The 19942-nt window shown below is 58.0% G+C and overlaps 3 protein-coding genes across 11 annotated transcripts; 2 read left to right on the top strand and 1 right to left on the bottom strand.

Annotated features, from left to right (window-relative positions):
* Positions 1 to 112: 112 nt before the first annotated feature.
* TMEM205 (transmembrane protein 205) lies at positions 113 to 2683 on the bottom strand. Its single transcript, XM_004316000.4, has 4 exons — positions 2584 to 2683; positions 1759 to 1867; positions 1490 to 1653; positions 113 to 481 (listed from the first exon to the last, which is right to left on the bottom strand). The coding sequence occupies exons 2-4, from the start codon at positions 1856 to 1858 to the stop codon at positions 176 to 178; spliced, it is 570 nt and encodes a 189-aa protein (XP_004316048.1). The 5' UTR covers positions 1859 to 1867; positions 2584 to 2683; the 3' UTR covers positions 113 to 175.
* Positions 2584 to 8945, top strand: CCDC159 (coiled-coil domain containing 159). 3 transcript variants are annotated; one of them, XM_033854248.2, is made up of 10 exons: positions 3170 to 4969; positions 5690 to 5723; positions 6053 to 6136; positions 6232 to 6310; positions 6505 to 6697; positions 7301 to 7368; positions 7449 to 7525; positions 7855 to 7976; positions 8205 to 8291; positions 8651 to 8945. In XM_033854248.2, exons 1-10 carry the CDS (start codon positions 4890 to 4892, stop codon positions 8889 to 8891), a joined length of 1065 nt encoding a protein of 354 aa, XP_033710139.1. In that variant the 5' UTR covers positions 3170 to 4889; the 3' UTR covers positions 8892 to 8945. The 3 variants fall into 3 exon arrangements, with proteins under 3 accessions (XP_073659347.1, XP_033710139.1, XP_073659346.1); XM_073803246.1 differs by lacking the exons at positions 7301 to 7368; positions 8651 to 8945 and adding an exon at positions 2584 to 2992 and having other exon boundaries at positions 4749 to 4969; positions 6503 to 6697; positions 8106 to 8625; XM_073803245.1 differs by lacking the exons at positions 7301 to 7368; positions 8651 to 8945 and having other exon boundaries at positions 3175 to 4969; positions 6503 to 6697; positions 8106 to 8625.
* PLPPR2 (phospholipid phosphatase related 2) lies at positions 8665 to 17967 on the top strand. Of its 7 annotated transcripts, none has more exons than XM_073803239.1 (11): positions 8665 to 8787; positions 8952 to 9542; positions 9656 to 9990; positions 11285 to 12349; positions 12874 to 13062; positions 13189 to 13324; positions 14146 to 14417; positions 15320 to 15496; positions 16027 to 16149; positions 16470 to 16521; positions 16648 to 17967. In XM_073803239.1, exons 4-11 carry the CDS (start codon positions 12284 to 12286, stop codon positions 16989 to 16991), a joined length of 1359 nt encoding a protein of 452 aa, XP_073659340.1. In that variant the 5' UTR covers positions 8665 to 8787; positions 8952 to 9542; positions 9656 to 9990; positions 11285 to 12283; the 3' UTR covers positions 16992 to 17967. The 7 variants fall into 7 exon arrangements, with proteins under 7 accessions (XP_073659340.1, XP_073659341.1, XP_073659343.1 ...); XM_073803240.1 differs by having other exon boundaries at positions 8952 to 9569; XM_073803242.1 differs by having other exon boundaries at positions 8952 to 9990; positions 11285 to 11459; positions 12270 to 12349; positions 12949 to 13062.
* Positions 17968 to 19942: the final 1975 nt, after the last annotated feature.

The following is a 19942-nucleotide window of genomic DNA, read 5'->3' as shown; positions in this document are numbered from 1 at the left end:
CAACAGCTAACTCTCCAAATCATCATGCCACATGAATGGGGAAACGGAATCCCTCGGCTCTACCCTTGCCTGCCCCTCCCCCTGCTTCCCAGTTGGAGAAAAGTGACAGCAGTCATTTCCAAAGAAGTGTTTATTGACATTTGGGGCCCCAGCAGAGACAGAGAGTCAGTGGGGGCTAGAGGCTCCTGAGGCCCAGGGCGAGGCCTACAAGATGAAGCCCATTGCTCAGGAGGCAGCCCAGATTGCAAATGGAGGATAGGCCATGGTAGCGGAAGAAGATCTGGCGGAGGGCACTGTACTTGGGGTCCTGCTCCCGCAGCTGACGATAGGGGTCTGAGCCCTGGTGGCTGCCCAGCACCTCCCCGCCCAGGCCCCGCTCCTTCTCCATGGTCTGCAGGGCCCACATGGCGGCCGTGGTGCGGGGTTCCAGCCAGCGGGCGTTGATGGTGGCCAGCATGAGGCTCAGAAGCAGCAAGCAGAGCTGGTAGGGCGGCAGGAGGACAAGGTGAGCCACGCCTGGGAGACAGCAGGGGCCCTAGGGAGGGTCCTTCTGCATCCTCAAAGCCCAGAGGGGAATGGGGGACAGGATTGGGTCAAAGCCAGGCCTCCCCACTCCAACCTCAAACCCAAACAGAGCTCCAGCTCTCATACCCTGAAACCTGCAGCTCCTAAGGAAAGGCTCCACCACTATCTCCTCTCTCTACCACTGTCTCCTCTCTCTCCCCCAAACCTCCTAAGCCTCCTCTCCTCTGATACCCTGACTGGAACTTTCCAGAACACAGCCTGTCTCCTACCTTCCTCTGTTCCCCCAAACTGAGGGTATCTCAGGGCAGAGCCTCTCTTCCCTGAATTGGGACAGAGCACCATAACTGTCCCCTCATTTCCCCAAAATAGAGGGCCCATCTCCTTTGTGGCCCCAGCCTAGACCCTATAAGCTGACATTGGGTCCAGAGGGAGTGAATTAAAAGTCCTCGAAGTTCCAATTACCCATAATCCTTCCTGTGTCTGTGGGATTATTGAAACCCCTGTCAGGCCTCACCTGCCCACATCTGAGGGACATAATGGGGGCAGGGGGAGGGCAGGATAGAGAAATATGAGATGCACAGATGGTTCCTTGCCTTGTGGCTGGGAAAAATGTGTGGATGAGGGTGGGGGACTGTAAATTCCCAGTCAGGCTGGTTTTTAAACACTGAGCTGGGGTCAGTGCCCCAGCCCAGCTGAGTCACCACAGCTTGGCTGCAGGCCCAGCCAAGGGGAGGAGAGGGAGCAACAGCCAGCAGAGAGACACTGCGGAATAGTCAGGGCTGCTGGGGATGGTTGTGCAGGCTGTGCACTGCTCAAGGGTATCCAGAACCCAACTTTGTATACACCAGGAAGAAGGGGCAGTTTGGGGGGTTTCATTTTAATTCTCACAAAGGTGTAGCCATAGGTGCTCAGTGTGGTCCTGGGAATGAATCTCCAGAGGATAGTGGAGCTCAAGCTGTCATACCTGGCTGGCCTCCCAGAATGTGAGCTGAGCCCCCGCACGCTGTGAGGCCAAGATGCAGAGGTTGACGAAGGCACAGCCCATGGAGATGTGAAAGTAGAAAGGGAAGAGTTTGCTCTGCACCAGGCCGAAGGTATGTCGGGGAAGGCCTCGGAAAAGCAGGAAGCCTGTGGGGTGCAGGGGACCACATGTATGTTAGGACACTTCCAAGTCCCCCTCTCATCCCTGTCCCCACCTTAGGCACTCATGATATCCAGGCCGAGGGTCCCTACCTGAGACGAAGGTCACCCACATTTGCATGCCCCAGGCCCCTGACAAGACCAGTAGATGAACCACCTTAGTCAGGCTTTCCGGGTTCCCACCTTCCTCCATCTTGTGGGCCTGGGAAGGAGGGACCAGGTGGTCAGAGTTTTACCTTTGCCCTGTGGCCTTCAGACCCTGTGAGCCTGCACAAGGCCAGGGTCATGGTCTATCCAGCAGAGATCCAGGGATAGTAGCCCAGGAATGGCGGTGCGGAAGAGCCATAGCACTTCTGTGATGTCCCCCGACTCCATCTCTCCAAATGTCAGCCCTCAAGATCTTAGGCTCTCTGGACCCCAACATCCATGCCACCTCTGAGACCCCCAAATTTCAGCCCCAGCAGGTCAAGCTCGAAGCCCTAGATCCTCAGAGATCACCCCAGTGACTCCCAAATATCACCCCAGGGACCGAGTTCTGATATCAAAGACTACTCCTTTCATGACAGGATCCCAGATATCACTATGAAGATTCCCAAAGCACCTCCTGGAGACGCCATCTAATCCTGAGAAACCCTAAATCTCATCCCGAGGACACCGACCCCACCACTGGACCCGGACATCGACCTGCAGCACTCAAGAGTCCGGGGCCGGATCTAAGGGGGTCAGGCGGGCCCGAGGACACCGACCCCACCACTGGACCCGGGCCTCGACCTGCAGCACTCAAGAGTCCGGGGCCGGATCTAAGGGGGTCAGGCGGGCCCGAGGACACCGACCCCACCACTGGACCCGGGCCTCGACCTGCAGCACTCAAGAGTCCAGGGCCGGATATAAGGGGGTCAGGCGGGCAGGGCTTGGTACCTCACTCTCGCGCTCCGCGGTGCCCGCGGACCTCCTCGGCCACCTCCCCTCGTGGGACCAAGAATTCGTCCCGCCTCCCAGCTAAGCCAGAAGCCAATCGGATCGGGGATCTGTACCTCCTGTACCGCCCTCTTAGATATTGACTAATCGATGAACGGAATCCCGTCCACTCCTCAGGATTTCACCCAATTACACCGCGGCTCCTAAGATCTGCGGAAGCGGAAAGGCGCCAATGAGGTCTTCGGCTGCAACGGCGGGGGCGAGGCTAAAATGTCAGCCACACCCCTCTCTGTGACTATACCTTTGGGCTCCGCGCGTTTTAATAGGATGGTGTCTCCACGGGATCAAATTTCAGCGTCACAGCTGGGGACTGGCTTCGCGGTCCCTGATGGGAGAGCAGGAGCAGGTGGTATGTGGTAGGTGGGGGTGGAAGGGGATCGGGAGCTTGGCGAGCGCAGGATTTAAGGCCCCGGCGGGCGGGGCGCAGGATTCAAGGCCCCGGCGGGCGGGGCCCAGGCAAATGACCCCGCCCCGTTCCTTCAAGAATTCTATCGGGAAGGACTGAGGGAAAACAGGTGATGTGGGAGGGGGAGGGGGGGCTCGACTGGGGGCCTTCCTGCAATTGACACTCAGAAATGCATCTTGCCTTTCCCCTCCAAGTCTCCCAGGGCTCCTATGATTCCCAAGTACCAAGTCCTCAGTGTGATGTTCAAGGACAGACACTGAGCTTCCCACTACTGCATATCAGGCACTGGCATGGATTAATTTACTTAATCACAACAACCCAGTAAGGTGGATAGTATGACATCCCATTTTTATAGTTGGGGACAATGAGGCATGGAGAGGTTTAGTAACTCCTCCAACATCGCACAGCTGGGAAGGGGCAAAGCTAGGATTTGAACCTGGGCCATCTAGCTGGAGGGTCTCCTTGCTTAATCATCATGCTGTACTGCCTCTGGAAGTGAGGACCTCCCTGAGGCGGTGACTTTTGAAGTGGTAGCTTAGAACAGTTCAGGCAGAATAATAACTCCTACATCACAGGGTGGGTGTGAACATCCAGTGAGGGCTTAGGGTGGTGCTCAGCACTCAGCAAGATGCTCAGAAAATATGAGCTTAAAAAGGGATTAAGGAAGATTTTACAGAGGCAATGCTGAGTAGGGTTTTGAAGGGTATGTAGGAGTCTTCCAGGAGGACTGGGTTAGGGGAAAGATACCAGAGGGCCCAGCAAGGGCAAAAGAAGAGAAAGGCGTATACTGTGGCCTTTCTGGCTGACTGTGACCCATGGCAAGTTGCCCTTCACCTGGAAGTTTTTCCAGGCAGACCTCCCCCAGGTTTCTCCAGCTGTGCCAGCCCTGACTACACTGGAAGGGCAGGGGGTGTGGATGTGAGAGCCAGAACTGAGTTCTTTCCTGTTTCCAGCCTCACCTAGTACAGGCCTGGGACCCCATTCAGCTACCATTTATTAAATAGATATGCTCTGCCTCTCCTGCTCACATTCTATGTCTCCCATTTACTTGGGGAGCCAGTTCCCCGGCTTGGCTTGCCCTGCCTTGCTTGAACGGCCCTGCTAACCTCCTGCTGCTTCCTTTTGGACCCTGCCTCCAGCCACCCTGACTTGACCCGCAAAGAGCACCTGGTTGCAGACTTCCAAGTTTTTGCACACGCTGTTTCCTGCCAGGGATGTCCTTCCTTTAGGGCCCAATGTTAAGATCTTTTTTTCTTTTAGGCTCGTCTCAGACCTCACTGACTGCTGTGGGATCTTCTAGGTCCTTCTCACTGCCCATCCTAACCCCTGGGGCTGGGATCATCTTTCACCCAGCTTTGGCTCCTATCATAAATAAGAGGCCTATGTTCAGGGCTGAGGCCTCTCTGGGGTGTCAGAGAGGGCATGAGAGTGTCAGGACCTGGGAGCTGGTCTCAGTGCAGCCCTCTGTCCCCCCTACTCTAAGCAACCCTCTTCTGGCCCGCCTACCCCTGGACCCTGACTACTCCGTGCCTTGCTATTGCTCACCTCCGGTCACCCTCCAACGTGTGTTTGCCTGCTAATGAGAAGTGTGACAAGTGCTGCGGTTCGCTGAGCGGCTGCCCTGGGGCTGGAGAGCAGGAGGGGCTGGAGTGCTCTGGGCTGGCTCTCAGGAAACCTTCACCACACACCCCACTCCCAGGCCCTTCCTCAGAAAAGACCTTGGAATATACATCTCACTGGTCCAGGACCCCAGAGCCAGAGACCTTGCAGCTGGCTGCACCCGAAAACACAGTGACAATTGGAACCTGGAGGCCAGGGAGAGAATCGGGGCTTCAGTCGCATGGGTCCCTCCCCAGCTCAGACTCACAGAAGCATTGTAATGACCAGGACCCTCCAAAGAGGCATCACAGCAACACTAAGGTCATCCCCACCCGGGAAACCCCTTCCTGCCGCACCGCTATCTACCGCTGCAGGGCTTAGGGAGAGAGCTGTGGAGGCAGAGCCCTCCTCGAGACCCCTCACACCCTCTGTCTTCAGCACCCCGAACAGCGCCCAGTGCTCAGCAGGCCTGCACTAAAAATGTCTTGAATGAATGGAATGGATGTGCGATTGTGTGTCTTAATGAGGTCCTGTCTGTGATTGTCTCTGGATGTGACTGCCTGTGTGTCTGTGGTTGTGTGTCTGAGATGGGCATGAGTGCATGCCCTGGGTCTTATGACTTAGTGTGCACGGCTACGTCTGAGGCTGCGTGTCTGTGGTCGTGTTTTGATGACCATGTGTGGTTGTGCGTCAGTGGCTACTGGTGCTCCTTGCAGACATTGTTGATGCCCCTAAGGAGGAGGGCCATTCCCTGAGCGCAACCAGAGATGCGGCTCTGAAGGCGCATGCTCTCAGGGGCAGCCCATGGGCCTGCCACACAAATGCACTTCTGAGTGTTTTCAGGCTGGGGCAGAGGTGGGGGTGGGGGTGGCGGTGGGGTGCATGCGTATGCCTGGAGGCAGCTTTGCCTGCACTTGGGGGTCTAGGACACCCAGAACTCAGCAGACCCAAATCATGTCTGGCCCCCACACACTGGGTTGGTGTGAGCAAGGAGGCAGACCAGGGATAGATTATTACTGCTCTCATGCCCACCTTTCATAGAACCCCTGGGAGACCAGCTCTTCCAAAACCAAAGGTGAGAACCTTCCCGCTCAACAAGACTGTGGGTGGGAGACCTGCCAGTTCCTACCTCCACCCTCTGCCCCAGCCTCAGTGGACCCCCACCGTTGCTGCCCACTCATGCCTGCCCCATTGTCAGCTGACCCTTACCCCTGACCTCACCCACCATCCCTGTCCCTGACCTTGACCCCTACTCCTGCCTCTACCTCTGCCTCAGCCTACCCCAGCTTCTTGCCCTGTCCCCCCTCAACCAGACCCTGAGCCTCTACTGACCTCTGCCCTGACCTTGCCCCTGCCCCCACCCCTCCCAGCCTCGGCTGACCCTCACCTCTACTCACAATTAAGTCCACCGTGATGATTCCCGAATCCCAGAAGCTTCTGAGATGTGAACTGGAGTCACTCAGGTATCAGCTACAGGCCCAGACCAAGGTGAGCCACCTCAGCCCCGCCCCCAGCAGTTGTTTCCCCCGCCCCCCCCCCACTCCACCTCTGCTCTCACCCCCAGGCCTGGCCTCTTCCTCCAGGCTTCCGAGTTCCTAAACCACTCAGTGACCGTGTTGAAGGACAGATGCCTGCAGCAAATCAAGAGCCAACAGCTTGAAGGTGAGAACTGGCCAAAGGTCAAGGTAAGGCTGGAGGCTGCTCCTCTCAGGGTCAGCTGAGTCAGGCCAGGGTGAGAGAAGGTGGCTGAGTCTGGGTTCAGGACCAGAGTCTGGTCAGGGTGGGGGCAAGCTGGGTTCAAAGCTGGGCTCAGGGTGTGGGTGGGGCTCAGCCAAGGTCCCACCATCTCTGTAGAGGTGCTGGCCCCACCAGCCGCCAGGCAGACAAGGAGAGACACAAGTGGGACGTGGAGGAGGGACGGCAGGAGCTATATGAGGCCCTGGCTAAAGGCCTGCAGGGGCTGCAGAAGACCCTGTATGACAACGAGGAGGTGCAGAGGGCCCGTACCACCCGCTGTCTACAGCTGTTGGCGCAGGAGATCCGGGACAGGTGGGTATTGCCAGGAGGGAGGGAAGGGAGGGAAGGGAGGCCAGGGAGAGGGAACCACAGGTGGGATGGGGGAAATGGGAGGGGCCTGAGTAAGGGAGTCTGGGGGGCCTTGGAAATCTTGGGGGACAAGAGGAGGCGATGGGGGAGGCAGGAGGCAGTGGGGGGGGTGGGAGACTGGGAGGCCAGAAATAGGGGAGACAGGAGGTGGGATGGAAAGGGAGGCTGGAGGATCAGAAAGCTGGTGGCGGTGGCATGGGAAGCTGGAGGGTAGAGGAGGTTGAGGGGGGCAGAGGCTGGGGGTATTGGAGGTCTGGGGGGGCAGAAGGTGGGGAGCTGGAAGCCAGGCAATGGGGGGGGGCTGAGGGAATGGGAGGCTGGAGGTCAGAAGGAGAGGACACGGGGCTAGGGAGGGGTAGGAGGTGGGGGAATAGTAGTAGGAGTGGACAGGTGGGTAGGCAGGTATGGGGAGGGGACAGAGCCTGGGAGATGGTAGTTGAACAGATAGAAACATGGGAGGTGGAGGAGGCTTTGGGGAAGCAGGTGGGCAAATGGGAAGCCAAGAGGTCAGGAAATGGGAGGCCAGAGGCTGCACTGTCCCCTCAGCAAGAAGTTCTTGTGGGAGGAGCTGGAGCTGGTGCAGGAGGAGGTGACCTTCATTTATCAAAAGCTACGTGAGTGCCCAAAGCCCATGACCAGGAGGGCGGGGTGTCCTTCTGCAGCTCTGGCCCACCTGAGTCCCCTCCCCCTACAGAGGCGCAGGAAGAGGCGATTACGGAGAACCTGGTGAACATCCAGAAGATGCAAAAGACACAGGTGAAGCGCCGCAAGGTGAGCAGAGAGCACGGGGACCTTGCGTGAGTTGGGGTTATGGGGATCTCTGCCGGCCTCCCCATCAGACTGGAGCAAGAAGGCCTGGGTTCAAATCTCAGCTCTGCTTCTTACTGCTGTGTAACTGTGGGCAAGTCACTTCCCCTCTCTGGGCCTCAGTTTCCTCATCTGAATAGTGGGTGTAACAATACAGCCCTACCTGACCAAGTAGCTGCATTAACTGAGTGATAAGCACTTTGAAGGCAGCCTGGAATGTGATAAATGCTATATTACACGTTTCACCATCATCATCATCATTATTATTATCCCCCCATCTCCCCCGGCCTCAGGTCCTGACCAAAATGAAGCAGCATGGGTATGAGACATCCACCTGGCCAGAGACTGAGGAGTTGCCACCAGGAGGCAGTGGCTCCTGGAGGGATGACCTCCAGAAGGAGCTGGGTGACATATGGTGATGCCCAGCTCCCACTCTAACCTCTGACCCCTGACCCTCATCTGCCCTGTGCTCCTCCCAATCAGATCAAGCAGCGGCCACCAGAACCTGGAACGCCCCTGAGTCCACATCTCCCTCTCCTCCCAGGACTCATCTCCGCCCCTGCCCCCACCATGGCCTCCCTGCCCCAGCTTTGAGCAGTCCAGAGTCGCCCCCCGGGGCCCCCAGATCCCCATCTCCCCACAGGCCCGCTGTGCACCTGCTGCAGAACTCCTTTGGTGGCCTCGCCATATACTCAGGGGGCCGCCCCAGGGCTGCGAGCCTCAGGGGTGAGTGGGGTTGAGCAGCACTCCAGGGGTGGGGGAGGTTCATTCTCCAGCTTCACACATGGAGGTCATGTTCAGAGGCCATAGTTGGGGGTGGTTGGGTCTGTTGGGTCTTATTCTGGGGTCACATTAAATAATGTTCTGGGGTGACATTAAAGAGTCCCTGGAGGTTTCATCCAGGGGTCACTCAGGGTCACTGTGATCTTTTTTAAGGGTCAGTGGGGTAAAATTCAGGTGTCATCGAGGTCATACTTTGGTGTCATGTTGGGTCACATTCAAGGGACATAATCAAGGATCACATAATATCAAGGGCACTGGGCCCATATTCAAAGGCCACTCGAGGGTCACATTCAGGGTTTGGGCCAGAATTGCACCTGTCCCTCCTGCTGGCTACAAGGGGCACCGATGCCTGAGCCCGCCACGCCCCTCCTGGGACTCGGACTCGGACTCAGACCAGGACCCTTCCCAGCCACCACTCAGCAAGAGCTGCTCCTTCCCACCTGGTGTGGATCCTCCCCTGCCCCAACCTACCCTTCCCCTCCTGGCCTGCCCTGGAATCCCGAAGTACACGCCCTTCCAACTCCCAACCTGGGCATCTCCTCCCTGACCTCCAGCCCTGGGGTCCCCTGGACCAGGCCAGCCTCTGACCCACCCTCTTTCTCCACAGCCTGAGCAGCTGGGACTGCTCTCCCTGAAGACCCCTCCAGAGAGAAAATAAACTAGCTGAGACCCTCCTCCACCTGTGGACTGCTGCTCCTGGCTGCTTCCTGTGCCTCAGAGTGACCCCCACAGTTTACTACCCAGTCTTGGGGAGGGTGTGGAGACCCCAGGGACTGTTCGGGATATGTGGGCCTAGGGTCAGGGGACAGTGTGAGGCTGGATTTAGTATATGACAAGGTCAGGGGTAAGTCTGTCTAGATACGAGTGGCCAGATAGGCCCTTGGCGATCTGGCCTGATGTCCCTACTGCCCAAATGGGGAAATTGAGGCCCCTGACCCTCATCTGCCCTGCGTTCCTCCTAATAAGATCAAGCAGCGACCACCAGAACCTGGAACCCACCTGAGTCCCTCTCCTCCCAGGACTCATCTCCGCCCCTGCCCCCACCATGGCCTCCCTGCCCCAGCTCTGAGCAGTCCAGAGTCCCCCGGGACCCCAAGATCCCCATCTCCCCCCAGGTCGGCTGTGCACCTGCTGCAGAACTCCTTTGATGGCCTCGCCATATCCTCAGGGCGCCACCCTAGAGCCCCGAGCCTCAGGGGTGAGGGGGGTTGAGCAGCACTCCAGGGTGTGTGTGGGGAGATCATTCTCATCTCCGCCCAGGGTTTCGGCCCGGGATCACGCTCTGACACCCCACCCTCCTCTTCCTCTCAGCACCCACCAGGGTCCTCCCTCCCAACCTCCAACCTTCATTCCCTCCCGAATCTATTCTAAAACGCCCTGACCCGAAGAGCAACAGAGGCCCCGCCCCGGATCACGCTAATGAGACTCCGCGAGGCCCCGCCTCACGGGTTATGCAAATAATGCTCCCGGAGGCCCCGCCTCTCTCCCCGCCGCGGAGTCTGCGCTGCGCGGCGCGGCGCGGCCCGGCCGGCCGACGGCGTCTCCATCTCTGCGTTCGCTCTCTGGCCGGCCGTCTGTCTGTCAGTCCCGCCGCGCCGGGGCCGTCTAGGTGGATCCGGGGCTCAGGCGGCGGCAGTCTAGACCCGGTGAGGGGGAGGGCCTTGGGGAGCCCCCTGTACCCCTTCTCGCCTGCTTCCGACCCTCGGTCTGTCTGGCCAGGGTTCGGTTCCTGTGGGTCGGGTCCCCTGCGGGTCCAGCGCGGGGAGGGGGAGGGGAGGCTGCGAGCTGAGGCTTGGGGACCGGGCTGGGGGAGGGGAAGATGGGGAGGCGACCCTGGTGAGGCTGACGGTGATTGTGTGGTTGTCGTTATGTGTCAGTGTGTGGCTGTATGAGAGATCGTGTGGCTTCAGGGGTGTCTGTGTGGTGTCTCTGTGACTGTCTCCTGTGGCTGTCATTTGCGGCTGTCGCCGTGGGTATCACTCTGATGGTGAGTGTGTGGTGGCTGTGTTGTCGGGGTCGCCTTTGAGTGGCTGTGTGACTGCTGTCACAGTGATTGTGTGGCTGGCTCGGTGTCTGTATGGTTGTGTGCATGTGACTGTCATTGTGTGGCTGCTGTTGTGTGTTCCTTCTGATGGTGGTGGTGGGGGGCCGTTATTGTGTTCCAGTGTGTGGCTGTGATCATGTGCCTTTCCTGTGTGGCTCTGTGTGCGGGTCTGTGCCGTGGTCCATGTCTGTGCCCTCGTGTGGCCATGTGGCTGCGGTTGTGGATGGCACAGGGCGCTCCTAGGACTGTCAGTGTGGATGAGAGACTGTTAATGTGTGTCATCCTGTGCCTTGTAATTGGGGGCGTGACGCTGTGACCAGTTCTGTGACCCCCCCCACACACACTGTGTGTGGTGACTCTCTTTTTTTGATGTGGCTCTTAAGTGTGTTGGCAGCCTCGAGTCTGTCCCTGACGGTGGTGGAGTGAGGGCTGGGTGTGAGGCTGTGAGGTGTGTGAAGGACCTCCTGTTGTGTCCCAGTGACCGTGTGTGTGGGGACATTTGTTTGATCTGTGTGGGTGTCTGTGCCAGGCCGTGTGCACACTGTGCTGTGTGTGTGTGTGCAGCTATGTGTGTAGTGGGTGTGGGGCACCTGTCTGAATGAGCGAGCCTGTCTTGTTCACCACAAGACTGGCACCCAGCACAGGGCCTGGAACCCAGCAGGCCCTTGATGCTTGTTGGTGGGATGAATGAGTGCTGTGCGATGGTGTGTGTGTGTGTGTGTGTGTGTGTGTGTGTGTGTGTGTGGTGTTTGGGATGGAAGCTCTGGCTGACTTGTGTACTCTGGGGGTGCCGGTGTGTGTTTGTGTCTCTAAGAAGGTGAGGGGGCCATGGCCAAGTGGGCATCTTGGGCATCTGGGCTCTCTGGTGACCCTCACCCCCACATGTCACATTGCAGGGCAAGCCATGTGGATGGGGCACTGGACCCAGAGTGCCTACCCTTACCTGCCTGGGCCTCAGTTTCCAAATCTGTGCAATGGGGGTGACCATCCCTGCCCTGCTGGCCGCCAGGAGTGGCTGTGAGTCTGTGGGCGTGGCAGCGGCCTGCAGGAAGTCATAGGGCCCTTTCACAGGTGAGGTTAGGCTGGGAGAATGGGTCAAGCAGGTGTGACTGCGTTGGCCTCTCAGTGCTGGGGACTGAGGTTGGACTGTGGGGAGGGGAGAGCACATTGAGGGGGAGATAGCCCTCTCTTGATACAGGAAGGCAGACGGGCTGGGAGGAGGGGGAAGGAGGGAGAGAGGGAGAGGCAGCTGGGAGAGAAGGAGGGCCTGGCCATCAGCCCGAACCAGTCAGGCACAGCCCATGGGGACAGGAGAGGGAGGCCCCTGAGGGCCATGCGGGAAGTGGTATAGGGGGAGGGGCTTGGTGGGGGTGGGTGACAGGGAACATGGGGTCTCCTGTAAAGCATGTGGGAAAAGAGTATGGGGTCTCCCAAAAACTAGTGGGGGTGAGGACCCTTCTTTGTGAGGGAGGGGTCCACATTAGCTGGAGAAGTCTCTGCTAAAGGCCAAGGGCATGGGTCCCACATGCTAAGGAGGCCAGGCCCTCCTAAAAGGTATGGGGTCAGAATCTCCTGTGTAGGCTGTTGGGGGAGAAGACCACTATACAATCTGTGGGGACCCCAGCAGAGGCTGAGCTGAGCAGGTTGTGTCAGGGGAGGCTGGTGCCTCCAGTGGGCAGGGGCAGGGGCAGGGGCAGGGCAAGACCTGCATATGCAGAGGCGTGGCCAGAAGGCTCAGGGGGCGGAGCCAGGGCTCCTTGGCTGTAGTCCGAGGGGCCAGGGATGGGGGCCAGGTTGTGGCCAGAAGACTCCACAAGCAGGTGACCTGAACCTCCCCTTAGGCCCCACCCTGGCAGTGCCACTCCCTCCCCTTCTCCACAGGCCCGGCCTTCACCATGGCGGGAGGGAGACCTCAGCTGAAGAGGAGTTTCTCCATCATTCCCTGCTTTGTCTTTGTGGAGGTGAGGCGCACAGTACCTCCCCTGCCCAGACCCTCAAGGGGGAGGAGGCACTTTCGGAAGTGGCAATCTGGGATTCAACCCAGCTCTGCGCATCATTACTGTGGGACTCTGGGCACCTCACTTACCCTCCCAAGCCTGTTTCCTCATCTGTCAAATGGGCATAATTACAGTCCCTCTCTCCTAGGACTGTTATGAAAGTAAAATGGATTAATTCATGGAAGAGGTTTAGTATGATGCCCTGCCCACAATAAGAGTTACACCTGTGGTAACTCTAGTATTTCTATCAGTAGTATTTTTTCTTTCTCTGTTGGTTTGTTCCTCCACTACCCACTATCTCTCTCTGAGCTCTGGCCCTGTCCTCTCTCCCTCTTCCCAGTCCCATCTCCTCTCTCCTCTTCATCTCTCTCTCTATCTCTCCCCCTTGTCTCTGTCTCCATCTCTGTGTCTCCATCTCCGTGGCCCAGCTCAGGCCTGACCCTCTCTGTTCTTACTCTGTCTCTCTCCCCACCCTGGCTGGGCGGCAGTCGGTGCTGCTGGGCATCGTGGTCCTGCTTGCTTACCGCCTGGAGTTCACGGACACCTTCCCCGTGCACACCCAGGGCTTCTTCTGCTATGACAGTACCTATGCCAAGCCCTACCCAGGGCCTGAGGCTGCCAGCAGAGCACCCCCGGCCCTCATCTACGCCCTGGTCACCGCTGGGCCCACCCTCACGGTGAGACTGGGGGTAACCTGGCTCAGACTGTGGGAAGGGCCTTCCAGGAGGCAGGAGGGCCAGGTGGAGATGGGTGGAGGGCTGGGCTTGAAGGCCAGGAAGACCATGCCTTGGTCTTGCCCACAGATCCTGCTTGGGGAGCTGGCACGTGCCTTTTTCCCTGCACCACCGTCAGCCATCCCAGTCATTGGGGAGAGAACCATCGTGTCCGGGGCCTGCTGCCGCTTCAGCCCCCCGCTGCGGAGGCTGGTCCGCTTCCTGGGTGAGTGACTCGGTCAGGGGTCAGCCATGCAAAAGGGCTATGGGCCAGGCTCAGGTATAATAAGAATTCGAGGGGGGAAGGCCTAGAATTGCTATGATGGTGACTTCATGGGGAAAGAGGGATGTGGGCTGAGGTCAGTCATGGTGGAGGTTCTAGAGACATGGGTGGGGCCTAAGCCAACCTTGATGACAACTATAAGAGGAGGGCCCCAAATTGCCACAAGGAGAGTCTCAGGCAGAAAAAGCACAGGACAGACACCAGGGGGCCCTGGGGGCAGGGAGATGAGAACGCTGGCTGCACTTTGAATATGGTCCCAGCCATAGTTGGTAGCCTTGGGGTAGGGCAGAGCTCATCCAAAATGGTGGTCCCTGTGGCAGAGGGCTGGAGATCCAGCCCTGGCTGAGTGGTGCTCCAGGAGAAAAGTGCTCAGCTCAGCAATAGCGAGTCCAGGGGCAGGTATAGGAGCCCCAGAAATGCCATCACGGTGGTCCTAGGAGGTCCCTGGCATGGGCCCAATCCTGATGTAGTGCTGTTGAGGGGTCCTAGTCCAGCTATAATGGATTCCAGAGGAGGGCCCACTCCTGGCATATTGGTAATCCCGGAGGGACAGAGGCCAGAGGCCCAGAATGCCATCATAGTGGTCCCAAGGGAAGAGGAACATGGCCCAGCTATTATGGGGTGTGGTGTTAGGGGGAGTCCCAGCTGTGCTTTAATGTCAGTCACAGGAACAAGGAGACAGGGGCCTATGTGAGCCATAAGGGGGCTCACAGGAGGACGGCTGCTGGGCCCTGGCATGAACCCCCTTTCCTATCCCATCCCAGGGGTCTACTCTTTCGGCCTCTTCACCACGACCATCTTCGCCAACGCAGGGCAGGTGGTGACCGGCAACCCGACGCCGCACTTCCTGTCCGTGTGCCGCCCCAACTATACGGCCCTGGGCTGCCCGCCACCCTCACCGGACCGGCCAGGGCCCAACCGTTTCGTCACTGACCAGGGTGCCTGTGCTGGCAGCCCCAGCCTTGTGGCCGCTGCGCGCCGCGCTTTCCCCTGCAAGGACGCTGCCCTTTGCGCCTACGCCGTCGCCTACACAGCGGTGAGCCCCGAAACGGGGGCACGGCAGTAAGGGGGCGGCCAGCGGGCAGGAGACCGTCTGGGCTGGAGCCTCCAATCCCTCCCCGAGTGAGGCCACGCATCAATGTGACACCATCCCTAGGGCGGAGGCTCCCACTCCTCCCCTTGGACCCTGGCCACGCCCCCTTGGACCCTGGCCACGCCTCCTGACCCACTAAGGCCACACCCGAAGGAGGCTATTGGCTCAGCACCCTGAAGCCTGGCCAAGTCTCCGCCGTGCTACAGGTCCTGGAGGTGACTCGGTAATGGGCTTTCAACTCCATCCCCTGGAGCCCTTGCCCTCCAGTTTGTCCTCGCCCTTTATTGGCCTGGCCACGCTCCTGACTCGACTTCACTGGAACTTCCTGACTCTGTCCCCTGTCTTTCCCTGGTCGCACCCTCTGTTGCTTTGACTCCTTTTTCTGGCATTGGGGACTGTGCTTCTAACCCTGTCAGTGGTCCCCAGGGGTTTGGGGACTCCACCTCCTGGAGCTCCTGGACCTGTCACTTGAGCCCTGACTCCACCCTCTGACTTTGTGGCCACACCCTAAGCCAGCAAGCAGTCATGGTGGAGGTTCCTTCCCCATCCCACCTGGACCTGGGGCCCAGGTCCCCCAGAGACCTGGGCCCCAGACCCTATCCACTGCTCTTTGGTGCTCAGGCCACACACACCCCCATCCCTTCAAAGGCCCACTGGGGGTCCATGACTCCATCCCCTGAACTCCTGTCCCCCGGGCTCTGTTCCCTGGAGCCCCTGGCTGGTGCCTCCAGTCCCATTGCGGCTTCTCAGGATTCTGGCCACACCCCCTATCCCTGAATGTAGTGTCCGCTTGGGTTTGGGAACTGCTGCTGCCATGTGTCCTCTGACCCATCCGGCTCCTGCAGATGTACGTGACGCTCGTGTTCCGCGTGAAGGGCTCCCGCCTGGTCAAACCCTCACTCTGCCTGGCCCTGCTGTGCCCCGCCTTCCTGGTGGGCGTGGTCCGCGTGGCTGAGTACCGCAACCACTGGTCTGACGTGCTGGCCGGCTTCCTGACAGGGGCGGCGATCGCCACCTTTCTGGTGAGCCCCCTTGCCATCCATCCCTGACCCAAGAGGCAGGACTGCATGATGGTGAAGGGTGTGGACTCTGTACCTTGGGCAAGTCCCTTAACCTTACCTAGCTTGGACGTTCTCATCTGTGAACTGGGATAACGGGACTGGGACCAAGGTAAGGCGAGTGAGGCCCTCGCTTTGAGCACAAAATTTAAGGAGGAGCCAAAACACTCAGTAAACAAGATAAATAATATTGTAGTGAAACATTTTTAAAAATCAAAATTAATGCAAAAACCCATAATGTCCAAAATACCAAAGGTTTAAATAAGGACAGGATCAGATCCTCTTACACAACTCGGCCTTACCTGCCTCCCCGTGTGGAATAAGTCATAACAGTACCTATGTCTTAGTAAAGTGCAAAGAGCAGTGTTAGTAAGCACCATAAAAGTGTTAGCTGTTTTTGAAATCCTGGGCCTCAGTATCCTTATCTGAAAAATGGGGATGGTAATTTACTTTATTGGCCTCAGGCCTCAGCGTGCCCCCTCCCTCTGTCACAGGTCACCTGTGTCGTGCACAACTTCCAGAGCCGGCCACCCTCTGGCCGAAGGCTCTCCCCTTGGGAGGACCTGGGCCAAACCCCCACCATGGACAGCCGCCTCGAAAAGTTAAGTGTGGCCCAGGTAAGGGGGGCCGGGGGCTGCTCCCGGCTGGAGAGGGTGGTGGGTGGAGGAGGACAAAGGAGGCAGGAAGTCAGGCAGGCAGTGGGGGTCTCAGGGCCATGGAGAGGTAGAGGGATCACTCCCCTCTGTGGACCTAGGTCCTGGGGGGACCGTCCCACAGGATGCAAGGGCGGGCCACCCCCTCCCTCCCAAGGGAACATGGTTAATCCTGAAAACTTGTTGTCTTTTCCATTGGGCTCTCTGCCCGATGAGCCCCTTGTGGCTCTGGCCAGTGGGGCCCAGGGGGCCGCTAGCCCCTTCCCTCTGCCTCTTTGTCTCAGGAACCCGAGGCCTGCAGGCCGCATTCGACACCGGCACGGCTCACCCCATCCAGTGAGTGTCGAGGGAGTGGGAGGATAAACGGGGGGACTTCCAGATGGCGATCACTGCCACAGAGGTCTCACCTGTGCTCTCATGACCCCTCCCAAGCTTTCTAACCCCCTGACTTCTGATCCCTAGAGCCGCAGAACTGCGCCCACCGTGGCCACCTGATCCCCAGCTGCGTGTCCTCCAGGGCTCCAGCCATGTGTTCATCACCCCGTGTGCCCCGCCCTCGATTGAGGTCTGAGCCAACACCCTTGCCTCTGCCCCTGCCCCTACCCGCACCAACCCCCAGCCAGGGCCCCTCGCCCTCCTCCCCTGGGCCTGGGGGGCCGGGCGGGGGTGGTGGCCGTGGCCGGAAGCTGCTGCTGCCCACACCCCTGCTGCGGGACCTGTACACCCTTAGTGGACTCTATCCCTCCCCCTTCCACCGGGACAACTTCAGCCCTTACCTGTTTGCCAGCCGTGACCACCTGCTGTGAGGCCCAACACATACCCAGAATCTGCCCAGTCCCCATTTCTTCCCTGCCACGCGTGTGTGTGCGTGTGCTGTGTGAGTGCCAAAGCCCTTGTCCCCAAACCAGCCAGGCCCAGACATCAGAGCATGGCTGGAAGGACATCTAGGGGACCCCCTGCCTCTCTTGCCCTCTGGGACATCTAAGTGGGCATAATTGGGAGATGGGTCCTTGCCTCCTAGGATTGCCCTTTTAAGGGCCAAAGCCTGACTCCACTGGCCATTGCCTAGCCAATGGGAGCCCCCCAGTTCTCAGAATTCTGGCCAAAAGGAGTTTACTCCAGCCAATAAGAGCCTCCCCATCATTTCTTAGAATCCTCAGGCAAGAGGGCAACTCTAGCCAGTGTTCAGTGTCTGAACAATGAATAGGAGTCCTTGGTTCTCAGAATTTCTAGGGTGGGTGGGTATGATTCCAGTCAATGGGGGACCGCCCATGTCTAAGCATGTGCAAAGGAGAGGAGGGAGATGGGGTCATCTTTTGTCATCGGGTCCTCTCTCCTCAGAATCAGAGAGTCCAACTGGAGGGTGGGGGGCAGGCTCCCCCGTGGCAGGGTCCTTGGGGTACCCCTTCCTCTCTCAGCCCCTCCCTCATATGCAGTCTCTCACCCAGTCCCTCCTAACTCCCAACTTATGCAGGGCTTGCCCCACTTCAGAGGTTTTGGGGTTCAGGGTGCTGCATCCTTCCTTGCCTGTGCCCAGGTCACCCCAAACTCTTCTGTTATTTATTAGGGCTGTGGGGAAGGAGTTTTTTTTTCTTAGAACCCCCCCCCCGTTCTTCACACTGCCCCCCATGCCTCAGCCTCGTACAGATGTGCCGTCATAGGGGCACAGGTGGAGCAAAGACGGCTCCCCGCCCCAAGCAGCCAAAGGCAGTGGGCAGGGGAGACACTGCCCCCTTTTCCTGCCCCCTCCTCATCTTTAATAAAGACCTGTTTGTAACAGAAGTTTGGCCACCTGCCTTCCTCCCCCAGGTGGCAGGGTGTGGAGGACTTTAATTTTGGGTCTAGGTGTGAGTGTATTGTCACGGGACGATTGTGGAGAGGCAGCATGGGGCTGTGGGGTCCGTGACTTGGCTTTAAATCCTGGCTCAGCATTTCCTGGCTGTGTGGCCTCAGGAAAGTTAATTAACCTCTCTGTGCCCTTGTTTCTTCATGTCAAATTCGAACAGCCCTACAAGCCGCATGTAAGGCACACAAACACACGGTGAGGGGCCTCATAATGACTGCCTTCCCCAGGCAGCTGGCCTGTTTCTGACCACGGCCAGGGTGCAGAGGGCACAGGGAATCGGGTGAGGGGACCCTAAGGGTTCTAATAGAAGGGGATGCTGGAGGCTGTAGGAACCTCCAAGCTGAATCCCTGACTACATGGATTTGAGCAGGGGTTCTGATTATGAGGTTCTGCTGAGAACCAATCCCTGAGGACCCAGCAGAGACCAGGGAAGGTAGGAGGGACACGGAGCCACAGACCACCTCCCCCCCGACACACGCTGTGGCTCATAGGGACTTCAGACAGGCCATTCAGGGTACGGAGTCATCCAGAAACCAGGAAAGGGGAGTCTGCTTTCCTTTCTTTCTCGTTTATTCATCCATCCATCCATTTATTCCTTCAGCGAACACTATGGAGCACCCCCCCACACCAGAGTGTCAGGTGCTGTTTAGTTAGGCACAGGGGCTGCAGCAGTGAGCAGAACAGACACAAAATTCTGCCCTCATGGAGCTCACTTCCTAACACCTGAGAGACAATAAACAAGATAAATAAGCTATACACAAAACCACAATTCCAAATTTCAAGAAGGTCTGGAAACCAAAATTTGTTTCTCATTTGTGGCAAAACCTGACCTGAACTGACATAGGTTATTATAGCTTTTCTTTATTTAACTTTATGAGACTATTCTTACGTCTTGCTGCAGATAAAGTGTTCGACTTAGAATGTTACCCCAGGTCCAACTAGGAGTGTTATTCAGTGCATAGTATTTGCACCGTAGTACCTTTCGAAAATCTGAAAAATTCTGAATTCTAAACTGTAGGATCAAGGATTTAGGTCAGGGATTGAGATCGCTGATATGTTAGAATGATAAGTGACAGAGAAAACTCAAGCTAGAGAAGACAATGGGACAACTCTGGGATGGGGACACAGCTTGCAATTTAAAGAGGGTGGTCAGGGAAGTTCTTTCTGAGGAGTTGGCACTGGAGATGAGGTGTGAAGGAGGGAGGGAAGGGAGCCATGCAAGTATCCACAGTGTGGAGCAAGGGGAGCGTTCCAGGCAGAGGGAACAGCAAGAATGAGGGCCCTGAAGTGGCAACGTGCCGGCTGTGTTCGGGGAACAGTGAGGACACCTGTGCGGTTGGAGCTGAGCAGGCGACAGGGAGACGGAGGGGGAGGAGGTGGTGGGGTGGATTGAGGGCTGCAGGGAATGAGTTGGACGCCTGAGAGGGCTGCAGGCAGAGGAGGAACAGAATCATGGAGCCCCCTGCTTCACCGCCCAGAGCTTCTATTTCCAGGGCTTGCACCCCTGAGGCCCGTGGTCCCTCCAGACGCACAGCTCCCTCCATGCGGGCAGGAAAGAAGCAAAACTTCAGCACAATGGACAGCGCCCTACCGCAACCCGGTTGGCACTGTCCGTGGTCCTGATGTTAAGCGGAGGCCAAGAAAGGGTAAAGGCGGGGCTGCCAGACACAAAGAAGTGTCTGGGCCCGCCAGAGAGGTTGGAGACAGCAGCCCTGGCCTTGCACACACCCCCATCCCAGGGTGGATAATTTTAGGTAGAAAGTTCAGACTAAGGGACTTCCCTGGTGGTCCAGTGGGTAAGACTCCATGCTCCCAATGCAGGGAGGTCGGGTTCGATCCCTGGTCGGGGAATTAGATCCTGCATGCATGCCGCAACTAAGAAGTCCACATGCCACAACTAAAGATCCCACA

This window comes from Tursiops truncatus, chromosome 3, assembly GCF_011762595.2.
Source record: "Tursiops truncatus isolate mTurTru1 chromosome 3, mTurTru1.mat.Y, whole genome shotgun sequence".
In the NCBI taxonomy this organism is placed as follows: domain Eukaryota; kingdom Metazoa; phylum Chordata; class Mammalia; order Artiodactyla; family Delphinidae; genus Tursiops; species Tursiops truncatus.
This window is presented reverse-complemented; position numbering and strand designations above follow the sequence as displayed.